The following is a 19,331-nucleotide window of genomic DNA, read 5'->3' as shown; positions in this document are numbered from 1 at the left end:
CATAAACTCTGCTGTGTTCTGCCAAGGAAGTTATATTTGTCCCCACTTTGCATAAATCTGCCCGTCCGTTCCTTTCCTCCCCAGACAGTCCCCATTACACAAAATTCGCCCAGTTCCCTTGACTCAGCTTATTTCCTCCTGCAGAGTGATGAGGAGCAGTGCTTTTGACGTGGAGAGTCTGTGAGCGTCTCCTTGGCCTGATCCCCTCTGGGTGAAGTGTTGCCAACACTGGCATATTTAAATCAAGAGGAGATGCAACCTGGCTGGGCACGACTCAAATGCTGCTTCCTCCAGGGAGCCTGTGCCAACACTCCCCTGTTCTGTTCCCTGCAGCTCTGAGCCCTGGCGATCTCTCCTGGACCTTGGGCACCTGCTGCACCATGCAGTCCCTCACCCTCTGCATCTCCCACCTCTGGTCAGGAAAGAGCAAAAGTGAGACATTTGCAAAGTGCCAGAGTAAATATCTCCAGCTTGAAGTCTTTAACAGCCTCTGTTGCATGACTCTGCTCTTCCATTGCAGCCCAAAAGCTCCATAGGCAATATCCGCATGAATGGGCCTGGCTGTGTTTCAGTAAAACTTCCCTTACAACACAGGCTCCGGGCTGGATGTGGCTCACTAACCCTGCCTTCGGGCTTTGAGTATTCCTTGAGTCTGTATGCAACTTGCAGGAGGGAGAGCATAGAGGATCATGCAGGGGGTGTTTCCACATTCCCAGACCAGAACTTCGGCCCTGCCTCCCCTACCTGCAGGGAGACTGGAAGGGGAACCAGACGTTGGCAAATCCATTGCAACCTCAGAAGCCTGTTCAAATTCGGCTTCCACGTATGGTTACTCCCACTCTGCCCCCTTCCTCCTAGGACTTACCTGTTTATTTCCTTCTTGACTTATTTGTGGTCTGCCTTCATATCTCCCTCCTCCCATCCCCCTCACAGCAAAGGTGAGTTATGACCATCGCACATTCTCCATGTGACATCTAGAGCAGGCTGTCTGGGGCCGGGCCTGGCCCTGTGCAGCCTCAGCCAAGGTAGTTAGCATCTGTCTTGCTAACTACTGTCTCCTTGAGCTAGAACAAGGTCTGGCACATGGCAGGCACTTAAGAAATACTGCCCCAGAACCCAACAGCTGCCCCTCCTGACTTCTGACTTGGCGGTGGCGCTGGGATAGGAGACCCCTGACCCCTGACCCCTGCCACCCCTCATTCGGGGGATCCTCTCACCTCCTCCCACATCCCAAGGTCAGCCCAGCAGGCCTTGCGATTAGACCTGCCCCAATACACCAGAGAGGCCACAACATCACTTTTTTCTTTTTTTTTAAAATATATTTTATTGATTTTTTTTACAGAGAGGAAGGGAGAGGGATAGAGAGTTAGAAACATCGATGAGAGAGAAACATCGATCAGCTGTTCAGCTGCCTCCTGCACACTCCCTACTGGGCATGTGCCCGCAACCAAGGTACATGCCCTTGACCAGAATCAAACCTGGGACCCTTGAGTCCGCAGGCCGATGCTCTATCCACTGAGCCAAACCGGTCAGGGCCAACATCACTTCTTAATATTGTTTAATGTTCTCTTGGTGTCGGGGAGTGGGGGGGGGGGGGGGGGCGTTCCAGCAGATTAGTTAGGCAGGTGCCTGGTGAAACTGAACTTTCCAGGGGATCTTATTCCAAGCTGGTCATTGGCAGAGTACCAGGCAAGCCTTCGGAACAGCAAGATTGGCTAATTTTAGCTCAGGGCGCCCAAATTTGTTCCCTTTTCCTCGGCTCCATCCCCCTTACAGCAAAGGTGAATGACAGTCACACATTCTCCATGTGACATCTAGAGCAGGCTGCACTGAGGCAAGGCCTGGCTCTGTGCAGCCTCAGCCAAGGTTGCTTCAGACAACTGAGGAGCCACAGGGCCCGCGAGGCAGCCTGCGGTGTCCTTGGTTTCATTCTCTTTTTTTTAACCGACATTGTGTTCCTGGAGGTGCCCCTTGGGTAGGTGTCAAATGCTGGATGAGTCCTGGCTTTGCCACCCCTGGCTGTGTGACTTGCCACATTAAGTCCCCTCCCTGGGCCTCTGTGTCCACAACAGCAAAATGGGCAGATTGGGTCTGGTGACCCTAACGGCACGTTTAGCTGCTCTAAGAATCAATGAGGCAGGCATTCCGGAGCTGGCAGGGTCCCCTTCTGGTGGCAGGTGGAAAGAGGTCACCTGCTCTGAGTCTCAGGGACTAGCTCACCTACGAGGCAGACACTCTCTTCTCACAGAGGCAGCCTGAGGTGATCTGCGCACACCTGGCCTTCAGTCAGGCTCTGTCTGGCCTGCACAGGAGCAGAAGTTGATTGTGTTTCTTATTTGAATACCAGCTCTCCCTCCCTTTCTCGCTCTCCATTCCCTGCCAGAATCTCCTGGGGTTACCTCCTAAATAAAGGGCTCATCTGTCGTTGGAGAAAGCATGGTGTCCCCGGTTGTGATACCCAGAGAGGGACACGACCTCACGAATGCAGCGCCTGTCCGGGAATGCGTAGCCTCGATCCAAGCACGAGGAGACATGGAGCAATTCTATACAAAGGAGGGTGTCTATGCGTCCAAAATCTCAACGTCATCTACGTCAAAGAAAGGCTGGGGATGGGTTTAGATCACAGGAGACTAAAGAGACAGGACAAGTAAATGCAGTATCCGACCCTACGCTGGACCCTGTCCTACGGGAAAAGGCTAGCGAGGATATTATTAGATAAGCTGACACAATTGGAACAGACGGTAAATTAGATTAAACTATTGCATCCAAGTTAAATGTGCTGACGTGGATGACTGCACTTGTTTTACAAGAGAATCTCCTGAGGATCGGGCTTTCCTGGGCTCTCCGTCTTATAATGAAGGGCCTGGTTCACTTCAGAGCTTCCTATCCTTTCATTTTGAGGGGGAATCATGCATTCCTTTGAGAATCGATGAAATCTCTGGACACTGCACTTTGAGACAACGTAACATACACATTCTTTGTTGCGGGCCATCTCCAGAGGTCACAGAACCTCACGGGAACTCTCAGCTAAGAAGCCTGGGGCGGGTGTCTGTGGATAGGCCTTCAGTTACCATGTCCTAACGTTCTGAAAGCAAAGGGCATGACGCAGTCAACTTACTCTCACGTGGTCCAGAAAAGCATGCCCTGCATGTATAATAAAAAATAGAGAGCAAATGATAAAGCAAATGAGGCAACATGTTTCAAAAAGATGTGTATTCAAGTGTTCTTTGTACTATTTTTGTTCTTGCAACGTTTTTGTGTGTGTGAGTTTAACATCTTTTTCCAAATAAGATGTTAAAAAATCACTTGCCTGCCTGGCCAGTGTGGGTCCATGGTTGAGTGTCAAGTTATGAACTAGGTCACAGTTCAATTCCTTGTCAGGGCACATGCCCCGGGTTGCAGGCTGGATCCCAGTAGGGGGCGTGCAGGAGGCAGCCCATCAATGATTCTCTCTCATCATTGATGTTTCTGTCCCTCTCTCCCTCTTTCTTCCTCTCTGAAATCAATAAAAATATTTTTTGAAAATCACTTGCCTGGTACCTAAATATCATTCAATAAGTGGTGCCCATTATTAGCATTTCAATATGAGGATGAGGAGGCAGGGAGTTTAATGGTGAGAAGGGCAGGCAGCTGAAGCAGGAACAGCCATGCAACCAGGTGCTGAGGGGCATGGGGTCAGGGTGGGGTGAGGGGCTCAGGTGGGGTGGGTAGCAACATGGCAGGCAGCTGTTTTACAGAGATGTCAGCGAGCTATTTAAAGTTCAACGACTCACTGATTTTTGCTAAGGGAGCAATTCTATGGACATTGGTGGCCATGGTCTGTTTTTCCTGACCTTTCTCCTTGTTCTTACCTGCCCCTCCATGGTATAAAATGTTGCAATGAACTGTACTTCCCAGAATCATAGACTGTCCATGCTGAGAGGGCCTTTAACCACCATCTCATCCACCCTTTTCATGGGATCAATTTCCAGGTCCACCATTATACAATGAAGGAAGGGTGAGAGTTGGTACCCAAGATACCCCAAGACAACCCTATCTACTCTGCTCAGGAAAGCATAGCAGAGTGTTGTTATAATCTTGTCTTGACTATTTTCTTTGAGGGTTTGGGTACAGTGTCATAGGAGCCTCAGAGCTGCAGCATGATATACTACAAAGAGTGTCCCGCTGGGAACCAGGAGACTTGGCCTAACTCAGTGGTCGGCAAACTGCGGCTCGCGAGCCACATGTGGCTCTTTGGCCCCTTGAGTGTGGCTCTTCCACAAAATACCAACTTCTGTGCATGGGCCACAAAGTTTCAGTCGCACTGTACGTGCGTGCCCGCATGTGGTATTTTGTGGAAGAGCCACACTCAAGGGGCCAAAGAGCCACATGTGGCTTGCGAGTCGCAGTTTGCCAACCATGGGCCTAACTAAATGAACTGGCTAAGTGGCCTTGGGCAGGTGGCTTTTTCTCTCTGAGCCTTTGTCTCTCCATCTTAAAATGTAAGAGGTGATCTACTTAAGAACTTTTTTATTCTTTTTGTGGGATCATGGATTCCTTTGAGGATCTGACTAAATCAATGGACCCTATTTCAAAGCTGTGCACTTTGAAATGCATAATCTCCAGAGGTCCACGGATCCTCTCATGGAAACTCTCTGCTCAGAATGTCTTCTGACAGGACTTCCAGTTACCAATTTCTCAAGTCCCTAAAGCCGTCAAAATAGAGTCAGTGGGTAGAGCCCCCTTGCATTGCATTGAAGAATTAACCCATCCATTCCCAAGTCACTCTTTAGGCTCAACTCTGGCCAGAGAGATGTTGAAAAAACATTTTAAAGTTATCTCTTAGAGATGTATCAATGCAACATGAAAATGGCTTGAAGTAAAGGCCATCTGCTCTTTGCCTACAGCTGGCAAATTTCTCCCTTTGGTTACAGTCACACCCATTGGCCTCAGATAAAAGAAGGCCTTCTGGGAATTACAAGACTCCTTCCAGCCAATAGGGGTAAAGAAACTGCCTAGCAACTCGCTTGTCATCCCTACGACATCCAATCAGCATGAAGGAAAGCCTGCTCCAGGAGGCTAGACTAGCCCCCAGAACATTACTGGGAGAAAAAACAGACCATTTAATTAAGCCCCACATATAAGCAATTGATTCCAATTTTCCACTTCTGATTTAGTAAATAATGTCCACTGGGTGTGTAAACTATAGAACCTCGTAATGTTGGTGATGAGCTCACCTATTTTTCTTTCAGTCCCTGCACATTTTTGTTAAGATACCTGATATGAAAAAAAAATGCCTGGTACGTGGCACAGAGGAAAATGGAGATGCCTGGTGGAAGCCAGTCCCAGTGATAGGCAGAGCTGGAACGGGAAGTAGCCAAGTCGCTCATGGGAGGTGCCATTGAGATCTCTCCCAGGTGTGCTTTGCTGGGAAACAATAGATTAGATGCCAGGATTTTCATCACCGTGTTCCATGAATAACTCACAGGAGGTGGGCCCTCTCATCTCACCCGAATTACTCAATTGTTCTCTGTTCCAAACCGGTTTTCCCACATCCCATCCGATCATCATCATCCACTTCTGCAGTCCACTCACATCACTTCTTCCTTCTGCATTTCCAACATCTCCTTTCCACTTACCCAAACTTCCAAATCCCCTGCCATTTCCAACATCTCCTTTCCATTTACCCAAACGTCCAAATCCCCTGCACAGCACCCACAGCCCACCCCACCTTCCCAGCTTTGTCTCCCAAACATCCCTCCAAACTCAACCCTTCCTGTGTCTCTGTGAAGAACCTCCGTGAGCCCAATGCTAAGAATTCATTGCTCTTTCCTCTCTGGTCTCACTCAGCGTGCACTGCTTTTATCTCGAATGACTTGGTCCTACATCTGCCTCCTAACTGCAAGTAAAGGGCCAAATTTGTTAGAGAATGAATGGATAAATAAATAGATACATTTAAATATAAGCCGAGGATGCCTGTCCTCTGGCATCAAGGGCTTGGCCCAGGGGGCGGTGAGGGGCAGATCCTAAGGCTGCCCTTGTTTCCACGCCGTGTCCCTGGTGGCTTAGCAGAGGGTGGAAAGCCTAGGTCCCCACAGTGCTGGGGGAACCAGCAGCAGGAACAGACCTCTCAAGGGACAATGCAGAGCCCCACAAGAGTTCGCCTTCAAGGCCAAGGACTGGATAGTTGGAGAATGTCCCACCAGAAGTCCAGTTGGCCAAGGAGGTCCTGCTGTGCTGGCAAGTGGGACTCCTGCCCAGGTCCCAGGCAACCCAGGAAGTATGGCAGGCTGCAGCCACGGTGCCATTTAACACGGAGAACGCAGAAAGGCCAGTCTGTCCTCTTGGATAAGAGCTTCCAGAGCCGGGGGAAGGTGGCTACACCAGGAAACCATTGGTAGCCGTGAGCAGAAGAACTGTTTGCAGTGACTGGACCCTCCACTCCAGTTCCTGGCGCTGGGGTGGCCAGGAAAGAGGGTCTTTGGGGATGGATGGACGGGACTCTGTAGGCTCAGTTCACAGGAGTCTGGACCCCATCGTGGGATGCTGGAGACTGCTGGGAAGGAAATGAGAATGGAGACTGACTTAACCTAGCAACACTAGGTGTGCTGAGGGAGGGGCAGCGAGAGGAGAAAAGACAAGACCTGGATAAGGTCAGTCTGGATTGTGGTGGCCCGGAGGCTCAGGAATCACAACCACCCCAATTTTGGCCTTGAGCCCCTCTTAGCTTCAGGAGCTGCCCCCGAGCTCTGCAAACGTACCACCATATGGTCGATGGCTGCTGTTCTCCAGCCCATGCCAGCCGAGGCCCATGGAAGGAAGTCCTGGATTGAGGTCCTGGCCTGTTCATGGGGGTTTTGAGCTAAATGTATTTGATGGGAGTGTTGGGTCCCTCCAGGATCAGGTCGTCCACATCACTCAGGAGCTCGCGCTCACTGGCTGTGGCGGCATTTTGCAGGTGGCGGAGGCGGGCCTGGAGCTGCTCTTGCTCCTTCTTGAGCTCCAGGTAGGAGTGCGAGAAGGTGTGGAAGATGGACGTGGCTGGGAAGGCCATGATGAGGATCCCACTCAGGATGCTGCTGAGGGCCACCACCTGGCCGGGCACGCTGCGCGGGACCATGTCTCCGTAGCCCACCGTCGTCATGGAGATGATGGCCCACCAGTAGGAGGCCGGGATGCTGGTGAACTCCAGGACCCGCCCGGACTCGTTCTCGGCCACGTAGACCAGAGGGGAGAAGAGGGTGATGGCCACACAGAGGAAGAGGAGGAGCAGGCCGAACTCGCGCGTGCAGCGGCGCACGGTGAGGCCCAGCGTCTGCAGCCCCAGCGAGTGGCGCGCCAGGCGCATCACGTAGAGGATGCGCAGCGCCCGCAGCACGCGCAGCAGCAGCCCCACCTTCTCCAGGTAGAAGCTCCCGCCAGGCCGCTCGTCGTCCTCCTGGGGCTCCTCGGACACCACCAGGGACACGTAGTAGGGCGAGAGGGCCAGGATGTCGATGATGTTCAAGGGCCCTTGGAAGAACCGGCACTTGTTGCGGGCCTGGACAAAGCGCAGGCAGAACTCCAGGGAAAACCACGCCACGCAGATGGTCTCCACGATGAAGATGTAGTAGCACTTCTGAGAGCACTCGCCCTGGAGAGGCGACAGAACGCAGGGTAGAGCGCGGCAACAGCGCGGGAAATGGGGGAAGTGACCATGCCGAAGGGCGACGCCATATGTCTGTATGGACAGCAATAGCCATAGAGGTATATGGAATATTGATACAGATACCGATTCCACATATAGATTCTACATATTAAATATACTCTATGTAGTCTATATGTACTATATACTCTCTCTTTATTCTTCGTTCTTGTTGTTAATTCTCACCCAAAGGTTTTCCACTGCTTTTTTAGAGAGAGTGGAAGAGAGAGGGAAAGACAGAGAGAAATATCAATGTGAGAGAAACGCATTGATTGGTTACCTCCTAAACGAGCCTGACCAGGGCCTGGGCCGGGGAGGAGCCTGCAACTGAGGTGCATGCCCTTGACTGGAATCGAACCCAGGAGACTTCAGTCCGCAGGTCGATGCTCTATCCACTGAGCAAAAGTATCTGTGTATCTCAGTTGAGCTGTGCTGTAGACTCTTAGTTGTCCACCAAAGCCCCCTTTTTACACAGTTATCAAGTTGTGGCTGGGTGTGTGGCTGCTCGGCTGGATCAGAGTCTATCTTTCCAATCCCCCTTGCAGCTGGGTGTTGCCACAGAACTAAGCCCCCACCTGTGGAGTGTGAACAGAAGTGAGGCATGCCACCTCTGGTTCCTGAACTTAAGATGTTGGTGTGAATTCCTGCACACGCTTTCTGCCTGTGAGCCAGGACAACCCATTTGGCCCTGCAACCCAGCTTGGAACCAGTAGATTGGACCAATGCCCCAGGGAGGATGGAGCACCAGGGCTGGCAAAAAAAAATCTGGGTCTCCTAATGAGAGCTGCCCACTCACCTTGATCCCTCTCTGTGAGAGAAATCAACTTCTATTCTGTTTAAAGCCATTCTATCTTGGGGCCTCTTTGTTATAGCAGCCAACCTTCACCTTTCTCTGTATAAGCCCCTCTTATGCACCAGACATGTGCACAATGCTGTCACTTAAGCCCCACAGTGATGCTGTGAGCAGGCAGCACAACCTTATTTTATGGCCCAGGACATGGTTCTGAGCAGGGAAATGACTCACTTACATAGTAGATTGTCTCTCAGCCCCTACACTCTATTTTGTAACTCCTTTGCCTGCCATCCCTCATTCATTCATCCAACAATAATGTCTAAAGGGTTCACCTTGTGCCAGGCCCTGAGCTAGTCTCTTGGTGGGGTAAAGTACTAGGGAAGCAGATGTTGTTTCTGGAGGGTTGGGGCTATGGGGCAGAGAGGGCTCCCACATCCCTAGAATGGCCCTGGTGACATGGATTGCAACTGTTCACACAATTGTCTAGGAGATCCCAGCTAGGTGGGGGCTGTTGTGGATTCATTGTTGTGCCATTCACACTCCCTACCTCTGGCTTCTAACAGAGTCCCACCAGCCCCTCTGCTACTCAAAGTGTGGTCCTCCAACCAGAAACATCCCCTCCCCTGGGAGCTCGTTAGAAACACAGAATCTTGGGCCCGTCTCCATCCCTGAGGAGTCAGAATCTGCATTTTAACAAGACCCCGAAGTGATTTGTATGCACATTAAATTTGGTCCCGCTCAGTGGTTCCTAACCTGGGCTGCAGAGCAGAATACCTGGGGAGCTTTGAAAAGAATCCTGACGTCTGGGCTGGGACCTCAGAGATTCTGTAATTGGTCTAGGTTTGAGCCTGAGCAGTAGAATTTTCCAGTAGCCCCACAGACGATTCTAATGTGAAGCCAGAGTTGAGAGCCTGACTCTAAATTATATATATTTCTGATGGATGAGTAAATGAATGACAAAGCCAGCTGCCTGAATGGAAAAGCAAAATGTTGACAACCATAGTTTTCTTTGGATTAAAAAGCTCTGAAGTGGAAAAAGAAATTATTTCCAGTGCTTGGGCCCACAGGAATACTAAATTGAAATGTCCTTTATGTCTGGCCGCTGGAGAAAGAAAAACAGGCTGGTCTGTTCTGATCTTTGTCTGCCTGTCCAAGGCTCGGCAACTTTCTCTTGACTTGTGTCTGGTCTACTGAAGGGGTGGGAGGTGGTGGGAATGCTGTTGAGGGTGTGGGATCCAGAGTGTCTGTGACCAGGTTCAAATCCCTCACTTCCGCTTACTCCGGCGTGTCATATAGTCCCTCTGGACTTGCAGTTCTCTGCCCCAGGAGTTGTGATGAATGGAAATGAAGCGTGTAAAGCAGGTAGCAGGCTGTGGCACCTGCAGACACACGATACTATCTTTGTGAGATGAGTGACTGGGCGCAGACATAGCCTGCCTGGTCAGTTGAAGGTAACCATATCCTCCTCCTGTTGCTGGATTCTGCGGGAACCTGAGGACATTCTCAAACATATTGGGAGGTCTTTGCCATGACTGCCCAGTTTCTTTAGGATCCTAGAGGGCACAGGAGTTGAGGATCCTGATTCATCAATCCTACTACAAATTTGCTGTGTGACCAAACAGCAGTCACTGCCCCTCTCTGTGCTCCAGTTTCCAATGAAGAGGTTGGAACAGAATCAGTATTTACCAAAGCTGAATTAGAACGCCCTGCATCAGAATCCCCAGGGTGCTTGTTACAAATGCAGGTTCTTAGGGCCCCATCACAAAAGCAAAACCCTGGGTTGGGGTCCAGGAAGCTGAATTTCGGCAAAACCCGCTGTTGACTCAGAGGCACCTGGATGTTTTTCAGACTCTGGGCCAGATTCTCCCTACAAGGCCTCTTCCGTCGCTGACAGTCTGGGATTTTTCCTTCTGGCTTAAGAGCCCGCGGCAGCTGGCAATAACTAAATGTTCCAGGCCAGTGACCCAAAGCTCAGGAAGGTGACTCTGAGAAGGCTCCGTGGGTCCTCTCTCTGCCCCCGGTGCTGGCGTTTGGCTATTCAGGGCACGCACCAGCCACTTCCTCCCTGCGGCCTGGCCCTGCCGTGCTGGCCACCTCCCCGCACTGCAGCAAGCGCTCGCTCTGCCCAGTCACCCCCTGCATTGCGCTCTGCTCTGCATCCTTAAACCAACCTTCCAGCCCTGGTCCCAGAGAAACGCCCAGTTAGCAGCCAGCGGAGGGGCAGCAGGGATTTGTGAGGCTCCAGCTCAGGAAATTATTCCCAGGCTGGTCAATATTTGAAGAAAAAATAGACAGAAAGGAAATAAAATGTTACTTTTTCTTTCTGAGGAAGTTTCCATTGTGGTTTTTATTTTTACAATAAATATTTAATTGATTTTTAGAAAGGGAGAGTGGGAGAGGGAGAGAGAGAGAAACGTCGATGTGAGAGCAAAACATCAATCGGCTGCCTCCGGGGATCGAGCCCGAAACCCAGGCATATGCCCTGACCAGGAATGGACCTGGCAACCATTCAGTGTCTGGGACGACACCCAACCAGCGGAGCCACACCGGCCAGGGCTCTGGCTGTCTTTCGGAGGTGAGGCGAACAACTCATTCTGGATTGCCCAGAACTTTCTGGATTTGAGCGCGGAAAGTCCCAGGTCACCAGAACCCCCTCAGTCCTGGGCAAACCAAAATGGCTGGTCACCCTCTTGGAGGGTCTTGCCACCAGCAGGAGTGAGGTGTGCTCTGAAGGAGAACGTGAGTGAAGGAGAACGTGAGTCGGCCTGAGAAGGCTGGAGGTGTGAGCGATGCAACCACGGGGGCGAATCTCACAGACAGGATGTAGGGCAAGACAAGCCAGATGTATGTCTCCATTTACGTGAAGTTCAAGGACAGGCAGAACTCATCTAGGGCGGGCAACATCACCCAAACAGTAGCTGCCTCTGGGTGGGTAGCGATTGACTGTGAAGGAACATGAGAGAATTTTCTGGGGGTGATGGGGCCATTCAATTGTTAAGCTGTACAGCTAAATACATTGTGCTTTTTAATGCATATATATTTTACTTATAAAACTGTAAAATAATAACATGAATGATAGTAAGCAACTGGGAGTAGGGAGGGGATGGAGAGAAAAAGAACAAGAGTGGCGATGTGTTGCTGGTCAGTGTGGCTCAGTGGTTGAACATCAACTTATGAACCAGGAGGTCAGTTAGATTCCCAGCCAGGGCATATGCCCAGGTTGCAGGCACGGTCCCCAGTAGTGGGTGTGCAGAGGCAGCCAATCAATGATTCTCTCTCATCATTGATGTTTCTCTCTTTCCCTTTCCCTTCCTCTCTCTGAAATCAATCAAAACATTTTTTTTTTAAAGAAAAGAATGGCAGATGTGGACAATTGTGGAAGCTGAGTTATGGATACTTGGGTGCATTATATTATTCTGTTTACTTTGCAAATGCCTAAAATTTCCCATCATGAAAAGTTTTAAAAAACCCAAACTGGGTCAGAAATCAAAACTACAATGAGACACTTACCACTCCACACTTGGTAGGATGGCTAGGATTCTAAAGACAAAATATAACAAGTATTGGAGAGGATGGAGAAAGTAGAACCCCAAACATTGCTGGTGGGAATGTAAAATGGTACGGCTGCTGTGGAAAACAGATTGGTGTTTCCTCAAAAGGTTAAGCATGCATTTGCTATCTGGCCCAGCCATTCCACTCCTAGGTATATACTGGGAGGAACTGAAAAGAGGCATCCACACCAAAACTTGTACCTGAACATCCATAGCAGCATTATCCATAACAACCCCAAAGTGGAAACAACCTAAAGGCCCGTCAACAAAAGAATGAATAAACAACATTTGGTGTAATTCATGCAACGGAATATTATTCAGCCATAAAAAAGGACGAAGTGCTGATCATGCTTTAACCTGGAGGAACCTTGAAACCCTCATGCTCAGTGTAAGAAGCCAGACACAAAAGGCCAGATATTGGTTGTATGGTTCTATTCATAGGAAATGTCCAGAAAAGGCAAATCCATGGCGACAGAAAGTATGTTCATGGTTGCCGGGGCCTGGAGGGTGGGAGGGCAGGGAATAGCTGGTTGCCTGCAGAGATCCTTTTTGGGGTGATGAAAATGTCCTGAAATGAGATAGTGATGATGATTGCACAACTGTATACTAAAACCCACTGATTGCACTTGAAAGGGATGACTATTATAGGATGTGAATTTAATTTAATAAAAAAGAAACCAGGGTCAGTCCTGGGTGAGGAGGCAGTAGGCAGGGGTCCTTCGGCCTTGCCCTGATTTCTTGGCTCCAGAGCCGAACTGCGCTGAAGGACTCCGGGGTCAGAGGGTGGGCAGGGTTTTCTGAGGGCAAAGCCACTGTCCCTGAGGCCCATCTGGGCAGGCTGCCCGGCAGACTGCCACAGGATCAGTGAGGGCCAGTTCTAGAAGTTCCATCTGGGAGGGACTCAGCTGAATTCTTGACCTTGTAGCTTTCCCCTCGCCCTCTGCCTCTCACGGCGGTGCCTGCCAGCTCCCCTGGGGAGCATGGCCCGATTCAGGCAGTTCCCACCTCCTCTTTAGCTCAGTGCTGGTCCCACAGCTCCATCCACAGCTCAGACCTCCCTCCCTCCTGCCTGTGATCACCACCCCCCTTTTGCCTCTGGCCCCCGGGCCTCAAGTCTGGGCTGATTCCTCGGACACTTTCCTGGGCCCGGCTGTGCTGATTCATTCCTCTCCCTGGCTTCCCCCTTCCTCTTTGCCATCTCTTGCCTCCTTTACAAGCCTTCCAGAACACTCTTCTTACTCTCCCTTTGCCTCAAGCCAAAACCCCCCTCCCCAGGTCCTCCCCATCCCCTGTATTCCCTCCTCCCAGCTGCCCCCACTCCCCAGCCCTGGGAAGGGGCTCTGGGAGTGCGGGGAGCTAAGCAGATGGGGACTGGGGACTGGGCACCCGAGGGGAGAGCATGAGTAGGCAGGAGCAGCAGCAAGAACTACAGACTCAGGAAAGGTGGGCCCCGTCCAGGAAACGGAGACACTCAACAGGGAGAAGACAGAGAGCAGCAGCTGTTATGGAGCTGGGGAGGAGAAGCAGGCTCCAGCGCGAGGCTTTTTATTAAAAGGCGGGAGGTAGGCATTGCAGCCCCAAAGTTGAGCTGCACCCACAGGAGGAGGGCACTGGCCGTATTCCCAATGGAACTGGCAGGCATCGCTGTGAGAGACAGAGGGGGAGGGGGAGGCTCCAAGGTCACGAACTGGGCCCAGAATCCCTCCCAGAAGGAACCTCTAGAACCGGCCCTCGCTGACCCTGCAGCAGTCTCGCAGCTGCCCTTGGGAACGTGGCCAGATTCGGCCACTTCTCACTCCTCTTCAGCTCAGTGCTGGTCCCACAGCTCCACCAGCAGCTCAGGCCTCCCTCCCTCCCTCCTTCTGCCTGTGATCCCCCCCCCCCCCACCCCCCGTGCCTCTGGGCAGCCTGCTGCAGGTTCACTGGGTCCCCAGTAGTTCCACCTGGCCTTTTAAAACATCTCTGTGCCTCCTTCCCCAGCCCTGCACCTTAGCAAGAGGCCTGAGCCACAGCACAGGATGTGAGGGCCAGTGAGAAGCAGAGCCCCCCCCGGCCGCACCCTAAGCCCCACCTGGGATCTGGGACCCAGGGCACTGAGCACAGCTGCGATCCGGTGTGTGCACCAAGCAAACCTCAGGGACAGGAGCGGAATCCAAGGTGGGAGGAGGAATGAGCAAAGGCTGCCAGGCAGGTAGAGAGAGCAGGTGTGTCCCCAGCACACTGTGTCCCCAGCACAGAGTGGGCCCTCAGGGAAGATCTACGATTGCATGAAGGATGACGACGGCCACTGGAAACAGAAGATATTTGAGTCAACTGGCCGCTGACTTTGCCGCCACCCTCTGGGCTCCATGGAGCTGGGAGAGAAGTTGATGAGCAGGTGGAAGGGGTGTGAGCTGAGTCCCAAACGGTGGGCAAAAACAGTGGGGTTCGCTCTGTGCCAGCACAGGATAAATAGGATAGTCCAATCCCACCACCACCCTCTGGTAGGTGTTACTGTTAGCCACTCTGATAGGTGAGGAAACAGAGGGACTCATCCAAGGGCAGAGCCAGGGCGCGGCCGAGCTGGGATGTGAACCCAGGACTAGCAACAGAGACCCGGCTCCTTCGCATGATGAGGTCCTCTCTGTCTGCAGCTGTTGGGATGTCTCAGCAACAGCAAAGAGGAAGAAAGAGGTCGAAAGAGGAGGAACGAGTGTTCGGCTGCAGCTGACAGTGGCCTTCAGCTCCCCCAGAGGGAGGGAAAGTGCTCTGACCAGCAGACTGCCCCGTGTCGAGGGCCGAGGCCACGTGGAAGGGCGCTCAGTGAATGGCAGAGTTGACCGTCTTTGCAGAGGTCATGGGCAGAGGGAAGGAAAGAACCTGGGAAGCTGCAGCATTCATCACCAAATGGAAGGACAAGCAAACCGTGACGTAGCAGTGAAGTATTATTCAGCTACAAAAAGGAGTGAGGTACTGACATGCTACATGTTATGCTAAGGGAATGAAGCCAGAGACAAAAGGCCACAAATTACATGATTCTGTGTAAATGAAATGTCTGGAATAGGGAAATCCATGGAGACAGAAAGCAGATTAGTGGTTGCCAAGGGCTGGGGTGTGGTGGGGGTGCGGTAGAGGGCTGGGGACTACAGGCAGAGCGGCCCAGCGTTGGAAGCCGGTTTTAGAGCCAAGTGGAGGTGATGCAAGTCCAGTTCTGCCACATACTGTGACCTCAAGAAAGTGACCAAACTTCCCTGAACCTCAGTTTCCTCATCTGTAAAATGGGGGCAGCCATGTATCCACTTTCCAAAGCTGCCGCAAGGACTCAGTTTGTTCTGTTAAACGCCAGCCTCATGAGGGGTGACTAATAAGCATCGTTCTTTCATCCCTTCAGAGATGAGCTCCCGGGGGAACCCAGCAAGGTCTGAATGCTTCCAGAGGTGCTTAGGCACTTGGCTTGGTCCTTTCCGTCTATACTGCCTCCTCCCTCCTCCATTTGCAATTTGGGGCACAGACCTTTTACCCCAACTGCTCAGTTGTCTCTAAGGCAGCGGTTCTCAACCTGTGGGTCGCGACCCCTTTGGCGGTCGAACGACCCTTTCACAGGGGTCGCCTAAGACCATCCTGCATATCAGATATTTACATTACGATTCATAACAGTAGCAACATTACAGTTCTTAAGTAGCAACGAAAATAATTTTATGGTTGGGTCACAACATGAGGAACTGTATTTAAAGGGCCAGAAGGTTGAGAACCACTGCTCTAAGGGATGTTGCTGGGAGAAGTTAAAAGAGAAGGGAAAAGGAAGACTGCTTTCTTCGGGTGTCTCTAACTCTCCATCCAACCCAGCGTTATACTTTTCGAGCCTGATGGGGGGCGGTTCTGTGGGTCATAGCCAGGTGGCATTCATTCATCTGAGCGGGCGGTACTGGGGCCCCTGGGAGCCGCTGGGGCCCCGTGCCTCCCTGCACAGCCTGTCCCCAGGAGCGGCCTGCCAGCATGGCCAGCACCGGCAGTCGGTTCACTGAATTGCTGCGTTCAGACTGACATCCTTGGGGGCAAAAATGAAAAACCAGGATCGTGTGGCAGGGAGAGAACATCATCTTTTTATGTAAATGTAGGAACCTAAGAGCCCTGTCCTCAGCGTTCTGGCTCTCTGAATTGTTGTTATCAAAACAGGGAAACAGGCACACTTATTTTGAGGGCCGCACCTCCCAGCCTCTCCTGGGGTAGCACATAGAAAGGTGGCTCCCAAGGTGACACCCTCTTACCGGGAGCAGAAATGGCAGCCTGATCGCTCAGCGTGGGCTTGGGGCTGCCTGGTTCTGCGGCCTCTCGCCCACCTCTCATTTGATTTTCCGAGTTTCCATTAAACTCAGCTTGGGTTCATAGCCTGGGTAATTTTCAAAGCAGCAGGCTTTGAAAAGACCTTGTCCCCCTGCACTGTCTAAATCCTGGCCCCTGCACCCGTTAAGAGGAACAGGCTGGTGGAAATCCTGGGCCCCTCTTCAGCTACTGGGATCAAGGGCACCCTCTGGGAATGGGGGACAAAGGCCAGTTATCTTGTACTAATTTTCTCACTGCAGTGTCCACGTGTAAATATTTCTGCGAACGGGCAGGATCTTAAATCACATGATATCGTGCTGAAGAATGAAAAAATGCCTACGATTGGGGGGAAGGGGAGCTGTTAGAAAGTCGAACGTTTTGGTTGGTTTTCTTTAGGACTAAACATGTATAAGTTGGATAAGATACATTTTATTAAACAAATAATTGCTGAGAGCCTACTCTGTGTGAGGGACCGGCTAGTTCTCCATCTAAGTCTTTTCTATCGGGAAAGTTCTCTGATCCTACCATATTGCCGTGGAATATATCTTTAAGGGAAGGGAACTTACACTGACTAACAATAGTTATGAGTCATATATAGGCTGCACTGTCTATGTATGTGTTTCCTTTATGGGCTCCCTCCATCTACTATCATGTAAGCTCTGTAAGTTAGGGTGATGGGGAGCCATGGAGGAGTATAGAGCTGGGCGGGAGCAACATTTTAAATTAGGAATCAACCCAGGTCTCAGTCTGAAGCTCTCCAATACCTTCCCAACAACATGTCAGATTCTTATCTCATTTCTCAGACCATCTGACCCCCTGGGGGGCTTGGAATCCCCATAGCTCCTGGAAAGAGAGTGCAGGAGTAGGTAAGAACATTTTTTTTTTGCTCTGGCCTCCTGGGGCAGACACAAAAGTTAGCTCGTCTCCCAGTTCCCCACTCAGTAAGAATGACTCTCGCTCGGGCGTGAAGTAAGAAGCAGGAAAACTGAGGGCCGAGTATCTCTACCGCCATTGGCATATTTACTCTGCAGCTTTGAGCCAGCTAAGTGCCCCGTGCCTCAGCTTTTTCACCTGAAAATGCAGTTGGGATGCCCACGGAATGATGGCTCAAGGAGGCAGGCGTGTGTGGCGTGGCATAGTGCATGGCACAGAATAGCTGCTCAGTAAATCCATGAGAGCCTTGAATGTGTAAAACTTCACAGCAACGTTACCCATTTTATGGAGAAGGAACCTGAGGCTGAGAGAAATGAAGCAGTTTGCTAGTGATCACAGAGTCAGGAGCCGTGAGAACAGGGGTGGCTTTGCAGGGCCACCCCATGACTTCGTGGCCCAAGGTACTTTGGCCGTCGTGGGCCTCTTCCTCCAAAAAATACATTAAAGATTCTCCTTTACAACCGCGCTGGCCTAAAAATGAATATGCCCATGATAATATTCATTTTCCCCTTATTTTCAGAGACATTACAAAGCTTTCACGAGCCCTAAGTCTCGTGGGCCCCTGGGCACGGTGCCTGAAGGAGAAACGGACCCCGCTCAGAAGCCACTCACCTTGTCCTCCTCGGCCCTCATGTCGGGCATGGTGCTGACACACAGGCTGACCGCTGTGGTGGCCACGAAGAGGATGGACAGACAAGCAAAGACCTTCCCGGGCAGCCCCGACTGCGGGTTCTCCACCATCTCCCGCAGCCAGCTCATGCAGAGCCCGCAGCGCGAGGTGTCCACGGCCGGGCCGCAGGCCTCCTGCTCGCGCTGCAGGGACTCCTCCCTGCGCAGCTCAGCCAGCTCCTCCAGCTTCTTCAGCAGCTTCCGCAGGCAGCACTTCTCCAGGTGCGCCTCCTCGATGCCCCAGTAGGTCAGCTCCTCCTGGAAGGACAGCACGCACATCTCCCGCAGGAGGGCCAGCTTGCCGGCCGCCAGGAAGCTCACGATCATCCCGAAGGCGCTGGGGCTCCTGTCGAAGAAGAACTCCTGGTTGTCCTCGTCGTAGTCGTCGCAGAGCTGCGCGATCTCCTCCTGGTTCCGGCAGAACTTCAGCTTGCTCAGGCGGCTCAGGGGAAACTCGTCCAGCGTGCTCCAGGGGAGCACGTACCTCCTGCCCCCGACGTTCACCAGGATCTCCTTCTTCAGGTCGGCCGTCGGGGAGGCGTCCAGCGCGCCCACCTTCCGGGCCCTGCAGTAGTAAAGGCCCTTGATGGACGGCGGCTCCACGGAGCCAGGCAAGAGCTGACTCAAAGGGCTGCAGGAGCTGGAGTGATGGTGTTGGGGCTGCAGGCCCCTGACTCTGGAAGTGATGGGCATCGCTGTAGATGTCCTGGCGCCCAGAGGGGCAAGAACAAAAAAGCGAGAGAAATTAGTCAGGAGGCAGAGCCCTAGTTGTTACAGACATTTTCTCATGCTTACTTTCCTGCCACGGTGTCTGCATTTCTCATTCTTTTCATCTTCCATCTAACACCGGCTTATTGGGTTCACTTGGGATCTTTTAGTGCACAAAAGGAGACAATGCCATTCCTTCCTGGGGAAGCATATATTTATCTCTCAGAAAAATCTCCCTGGAAGACACATTACACCGACTGGGACTTGTCCTGAGCTGGACAAGTCAGAACTGTGCCACTTCTAGGCTGTGTGCTCCCGGGCAGGCGCCTTAACCTCTCTGATCTTAGCACCGTTCATTCCATGACAAAACTTGTATCAACCTTGCAAGGTACAGTGGGTAAAAATAGAGCTGAAGTGTGTAAGAGGTTCTCAAGTTCACTGCCAGGTTCTGACCCCTCATGGACTGCCACCACAGGTGGACTACTCAGCCACTCTAAGCCCTTGGCTTCCTCCATGCAGCCAGGGGAGTTTGAGTGCCCACCTCAGGGGGCATGATGAGGGTTGCATGCAGTAACATACAGAAAGTGTATATTAAGAACAGTTCTAAGACCAACTAAAGGACTTGTATGCATGCATATAAGCATAACCAATGGACATAAGACACTGGGGGATAGGGGAGGCTAGGGGACTGTCTAGGGCGGGGGGATAAAAT

At 51.7% G+C, this 19,331-nt stretch overlaps 1 protein-coding gene across 1 annotated transcript; it reads right to left on the bottom strand.

Annotated features, from left to right (window-relative positions):
• Window positions 1–6,841: 6,841 nt before the first annotated feature.
• Window positions 6,842–18,610, bottom strand: KCNG4 (potassium voltage-gated channel modifier subfamily G member 4). The gene is made up of 2 exons (XM_036346746.1): window positions 17,855–18,610; window positions 6,842–7,612 (listed from the first exon to the last, which is right to left on the bottom strand). The coding sequence occupies exons 1-2, from the start codon at window positions 18,602–18,604 to the stop codon at window positions 6,842–6,844; spliced, it is 1,521 nt and encodes a 506-aa protein (XP_036202639.1). The 5' UTR covers window positions 18,605–18,610.
• Between the last annotated feature and the right edge of the window lie 721 nt (window positions 18,611–19,331).

The sequence above is a fragment of the Myotis myotis genome, unplaced genomic scaffold, assembly GCF_014108235.1.
Source record: "Myotis myotis isolate mMyoMyo1 unplaced genomic scaffold, mMyoMyo1.p scaffold_m19_p_19, whole genome shotgun sequence".
Taxonomy (NCBI): domain Eukaryota; kingdom Metazoa; phylum Chordata; class Mammalia; order Chiroptera; family Vespertilionidae; genus Myotis; species Myotis myotis.
The sequence above is the reverse complement of the archived record's forward strand: the minus strand, read 5'-3'. Positions and strand labels throughout refer to the sequence as shown.

What these genes read in the sequence shown, in the direction of transcription:
- KCNG4 (XM_036346746.1), bottom strand. Translation starts at nt 18,604, where the DNA reads ATGCCCATCACTTCCAGAGTCAGGGGCCTGCAGCCCCAACACCATCAC. An exon ending in TGAGGGCCGAGGAGGACAAG is followed by an intron (nt 7,613 to 17,854) that starts GTGAGTGGCTTC and finishes TCGCCTCTCCAG; the next exon opens with GGCGAGTGCTCTCAGAAGTG.